This window comes from Dendropsophus ebraccatus, chromosome 11 (assembly GCF_027789765.1).
Source record: "Dendropsophus ebraccatus isolate aDenEbr1 chromosome 11, aDenEbr1.pat, whole genome shotgun sequence".
NCBI classification, from domain to species: Eukaryota; Metazoa; Chordata; class Amphibia; order Anura; family Hylidae; genus Dendropsophus; species Dendropsophus ebraccatus.
The window spans coordinates 24,400,167-24,406,166 of NC_091464.1; the positions used below are offsets into that span (position 1 = coordinate 24,400,167).

Here is a 6,000-nt window from a genome sequence, read left to right on the forward strand (position 1 = left end):
TTGGCCACCCCCGGTAGGCGCTGGCATGTATACTCTGATCGGTTTCCCGCGGCGCCGTTTAAATCCGGCGCGCAATCACATCCGCCTCTGCTGCGATTCCTCTTCTCTGTCCTGTAATTAACTTATGCACTTCAATGCATTCTCTATGGAAGCGTGTGACTTCCGGCGTTCAATTACAAGTCACTGCAGAAGCTGAAGTTAGCGTGCGCCATACTTGAACGTGGACACGGGACACCGATCAGCTGAGGAGTATACATGCCAGCGCCTACTGGGGGGAGGGGGGCAATAATATTTTTTGTTAACTGCTTCTTAAAGCCAAGGGAGAAAAATCTCATATTTAAAAAACAAAAAGAAAAGAAAAAAACACACACACTATGGGACAGATGGCAAATAGGAGCTTGGACACCCTACGACCTCTCACTCAGAGCCATGAGAACATATCCTGTATGGCAGCACACAGTCCCTACAGTTCTGCATATAATGGAGCAATAAGAACTGTGCACCACCGTATGGTGCGCTGAATTCACTGCATAACACTTTCTAGGAAACAATAGCTCCGTTATACTGCGAGTGATGGGACATGCCACAATTTATTTTTCTTTGACAGGCTCTGAATGAAACTGGACTCACACGGAGGTACAGTATAGACCAGTGATGGCGAACCTTGACATCCCCAGCTGTTGCAAAACTCCATCATGCCTGAACAACCAAAGATATGGCTTGGCTGCCCAGGTATTATAGGAATTGTAGTTTAGCAACAGCTGGGGGTGTCAAGGTTAGCCATCACTGGTATAGGTCCATCTATGCACACGTACTAATATTATATATATATATATATATATATATATATATACATATACACATACATATACAACATAGATCCAAAATATGCACTAGCATAAGGACTACACCTGACAGCCAAGACATTATAGCTTTCCTCTGTCACAGGGCGCAGCACTTCCAAGATTTCTTTTAGGATTGAATTAGAGAGGAGTGAACCCTAAGCATGCTTGGATTCCTCCTAACACTCAGCAACCGGTGGCTGAACTTGAATACAGCCCTAGAAGACATAGATACTGCCATATTCTGCAGGCAGCCTTAGGGCTGCATCCAACTTCTTCAGTCAGCAGTCATCAAATAAGAGCCTAATAAAGAACCTGCGCATGTCTGAGGTGCACCCATCTCTAGACGGAATAATATTTAGGAGAGAGCATATATTATCCAGTTTATTCTCATACAGCTAAGCATACTAATACTATACAGTATAAAATCTAACACACATTGCACAGCAGAGTAAGTAGGCAATAACTGCAATAACAACCTGCCTGGCAAATAAACAACATTGGCTGACACTTAAGACAAATGAAATCAAAATGTAGTCTAGGTGTTTGTGTATACTGTGTTATTTATACCAGTACAGCGCACTGACAAGACAACCAAGGAAAGAAGAACATGGCCTGAGATTATGAATGGGCCAAGTTATATCCAGCACAGCATAGTGGGCACCTGCACAGATGCGGAAAAAATTTCCTTGAACTGGCACCATAATACACTTCTACCACATCTTAAATGAATGATCATAACAAAAGAATACATTTTTTTATTAAACCACATTAATGAGCCATGTTGGGAGGATACATGTGACGCACCATAATGCCATGCCTTTGGCAGTCACATCTAGAGAAGAGTGTAAACACAGGTGTCAAACTCAGGCCCTCCAGCTGTTGCAAAACTACAATTCCCATCATGCCTGGACAGTCAAAGCCAATGCCAGACATGATGGGAATTGTAGATTTGCAACATCTGGAGGGCCTGAGTTTGATACCCCTGGTGCCACTGTAGACGGTATTAAAAGGCATAGCTTCCCCAAAGCATTAAAAACATCTATTACATAATGCTGCAGCTTAAATTATAGGGTAGTTTCACACATACCGTATCCCTGCGTTTTTGGTGCGATTTTTACATGCGAGTTTTCATTCTCACATGAAAATCAAAACTCACATGTAAAAATCGCACCAAACACGCAGCAATAAAAATGCAGCGATAAATACACAGCGATACGGTACGTGTGAAGGCACCCTAAAAAAAAAAAAAAAAAAAAAAAAAAAAAAAAAAAAAAAAGGATGTTTACACCAAAATGTGGAGTGAACAGGTGAACACTTGCTGCCACTTTGGGAACATATTGGGTAAAGGCGACTGCTAATATTGATGATTATTAGCGGCCACCTATCTTACAAGACGGCTGCCTTCGGGCCAATACTTTCCTGAAGTGGGAACACAGCTTTCAGAGTGTAAAATAACATTAAATAAAAAAAAATTTTTATATATATTTATATATATATTTATATATATATATATATATATATATATATATATATACACACACACACGTTTTGTCACATCTGTTTAAATTATAAGTATATATTTTTAATATGAACATATTAATGTATATCTGATATTAATGGATATATATATATATAAACAGCTGTCAAAATATGATATACATACACATTTTTTATTTACAATATAAACAGGTGCAGCCTAAGGAAAACTAATAAAAACCTGTACAATACACTGCATTTTTTAAGCAATAAGAGATGTGTAATATAGGATGGTCCTGCTATAGTCCTATATGGATATAGAGTCTATAATACTAGGCACAGCCTGAAGACAAGCAGCTCCAGCACAGCAATACTACCAATAATCCATAACACCGAGCAGACCCGAGGAGCCCCCACACAGGAGACCCGAGGAGCCCCCACACAGGAGACCCGAGGAGCCCCCACACAGGAGCCCCCACACAGGAGACCCGAGGAGCCCCCACACAGGAGACCCGAGGAGCCCCCACACAGCTGCCCCCCTCACAGCCCGGATACATGGCAGCAGCTCCCATCACTGACATGCTGCAGCCGCACAAGTTTACACAACCAGCTGCGATCCCTCCTCCTCCTGCACTGATGTGGTTATCAGAAGCCAAAACACAGGCCATGCAGCAGGCACAGCGGCCGTGACCCGGTCCTCACACCCCAGCACACAACCTTCTCCGTGTAAGCCTATGGGCGCCGCTGTGGGGTGGGCACAGTGTGGGGTGACAGCCACCGGGCCCCCCATCCCCGTAGCAGCACAGTCCCCGCCCCCCATCCCCGCAGCAGCACAGCCCCGGGCCCCCCAGCACAGTCGGGCCCCCCATCCCCGCAGCAGCACAGTCCCCGGGCCCCCCAGCACAGTCGGGCCCCCCATCCCCGCAGCACAGTCGGGCCCCCCATCCCCGCAGCAGCACAGCCCCCATCCCCGCAGCATCCCCCGGGCCTCTCACCTTGCTGGATGTCCCCGTTGGTGCCGCCGGGCAGGGGCACGCTGAGTTGCCGCTCGGGCTCGGGCAGGCAGCGGCGGCAGAAGGAGTGCAGGCAGGGCAGCAGCTTGGGCTCGGACTCCCGGCTCTGCAGACTCTGCTTACACACAGTGCACGTATCCAGCAGGTTTATCACCACAGACGACGTGGAGGATGCGGCAGGAGTGGACGAGGAGGCCGCCGCGGAGGAGGAGGGGGCCGGAGTCTCCTCAGCAGCCGGGGCAGCCACTGGCACCACCGGGGCCGCAGCCTTCTCCCCGTTCTCTGCCTCCTCCATGGCCTGGGCCTCAGTCCCAGCAGCGCTGCCGTCCTGTCCGCTGCCATTGTTGTTGTTGCTGCTCTCGGAACCTTCCGTCTCTCCGCCACCGCCTCCTTTGTTGTCCGCCATGTTTTTCCTCTTTGAACCCCTGAACTGACCGCTTCGCGACGCCACCAGCGCACGTACAGTACGCCGCCGCAATGAAGGCCACCCTCTCTCTCACCCTCCCTCGTTCTACTCTAACGGCCACGGCGAGGTGACGTCAGCGGCGACGTGCGAGAACACTGGAGAGAGCGCATGCGTCATGTGCGTCTCACGGAAGGGAGAGAGGGAGTTCTGCGTCTGCGCTAAACATAAAGGTCCGCGCATGCGCACTTAGCGATGCGTGGCGGGTTGCGCGGAGGCTGATCGTATGCACGCTCAGCTCCGCGTCACACTAGTGCGGTTCTGGCAGGCGCGCGGCTTGTGCTCTGCTGCCTCTACAGTGACCTCCAGGGGGCGCTGCTTAGATCTATTATAATATTTCAGGAAGTGTGTGTTTGATGTGGTTTCATGAACTATTTATAAAGCTCCCATTGATTTCAATGTTGTTTTCAGTGCAGAATTGCCTGAAATGTAATGTCACCTCCATTTTGCGCACTTTTTTTCTTATCTAAGCAAGGCAGTTTAATGAACATGCTCCGTTAAAATAAATGGGATTAAAATAAATTCTATGTTAAACATTTTTTTTTGTTTTGTTTTTTTTTGCTTTGTTAGGCAAGGTTCACACTTTGTTTTTCTGACCGTTTTACTGTTTCAGTCTGTTTAATTTTAACTTAAAACCGCAATCACATTTTTGTGTACATAGAGAAAAATATCTGTTTTGGTCCAATATTCCATTGACGTAACTATATACATATATATATATATATATATATATATATATATATATATATATATATAGATGGTTAGTCAATAGAAAATGGATTCAGCTGTATTATAGTTTTTTTTTCCTCTGTAAATAAAAACGCAGTGTGGACCCGGCCTCAAGGGAAAAACACACCACAGAATTCCAGAAGTCACTTCATATTTCTCTTGCAGATTGGACTGCTTTTTTACCACCAGTTTTCCCAATTCATTAAAGCGAATGTACCACCAGGTACATCGCTTTGTGTTTTTTTCATTAACATACCAGCGCGGGGATGCCGGGGGCCGGTGTGTTCATGTAAAACACAGAGTGATATACTTAGTGGTGCATTCGCTTTAAAGAGGATGTACCATCAGGTACATCCTCTTTAATATGACCCACGGATAGTACGCCGCCGTCCCGGGGAAACCCGTTCTATCCACGGGCACCAGGCTGAAGCACAGGAGGTGGGCCAGCCTGCCCCCAGTGAGAGGAAACCCCCGCTGCTCCATTGATTCTAAAGGAGCCGCGTCATAGAGGGGAGGGAGTATCCACCTACTGGGGGCAGGCCGGCCCGCCTCCTGTGCTTCAGCCCCAGCCTGGTACCCGTGGGTCAGATTAAAAAGGATGTACCTGATGGTACATCCTCTTTAAAGGGGTTATCCAGCGGTACAAAAACATGGCCACTTTCCCCCTACTGTTGTCTCCAGTTTGGGTGGGGTTTTAAAACTCCGTTCCATTGAAGTAAATGGAGCTTAATTGCAAACTGCACCTGAACTGGAGACAACAGTAGGGAGAAAGTGGCCATGTTTTTGTAGCGCTGGATAACCCCTTTAAGGTTTAACAGCATCTTCTATCTCTGATGCAGTTCCTGAGGATTATACTGTGGTGTGTATTCCCACATTGAAAACAATAACACACGTTTTTAGTATATGAAATGCAACAAGTGCTGAAAAAGTATGTGAGCATAGACAAAGATTTATCTAGTATAGATGAGATGAACATGACAACCCCACTGTATTGTTCCACACAGGATCTTAAAGTGTCACTGTCATTTCAAAAAACCTTTGACATGTCAGAGAGACACACCCTGAGTGATCATGAGAATAAGCTCCCCGCTCTGTGAGAGTGAAAAAAGTCGGGCTCATAGACTTTCGTTATGAATCCGACTGATCACGTGATACAGCCGGAGGAGGGATGTGCTGCCCACGGACTTCTGGCTCATTCTCTTGATCAGTCAAGGTCTGAACCCGGACTGATCAAAACTTTGGATTTGATTCTTTGACATAATAAAAAGAAACCTTTTAATGATGGGTAGTAGTGTCATTTACCCCCTAAAGGAGAAGTCCAGCGTAGAAAAAATCATTTCAGGCAGGGGGTAAGGGGAACATAATAAAGAACGTATACTTACCGTTCCCCATGCCCACACAGCTTCGTGTCCCACTCCAGGGCACTTGTCAGCATTCTTCATCTCTATCCTCTGCTACGTGAATACCAACTGGC

General features: G+C 46.5%; 1 protein-coding gene across 4 annotated transcripts in view; it reads right to left on the reverse strand.

The window, feature by feature from the left end:
• TRIM33 (tripartite motif containing 33) overlaps positions 1-3,895 on the reverse strand; it is a 93,946-nt gene extending 90,051 nt beyond the window's left edge. For 2 of the 4 annotated variants that reach the window (XM_069944389.1, XM_069944388.1), the window contains exon 1: positions 3,317-3,895. In XM_069944389.1, coding sequence (XP_069800490.1) covers positions 3,317-3,740 — 424 coding nt within the window. In that variant the 5' untranslated portion in view covers positions 3,741-3,895. The remainder of the gene's footprint in view (positions 1-3,316) is intronic. The other 2 variants (XM_069944387.1, XM_069944386.1) reach the window with 1 other exon arrangement.
• Positions 3,896-6,000: the final 2,105 nt, after the last annotated feature.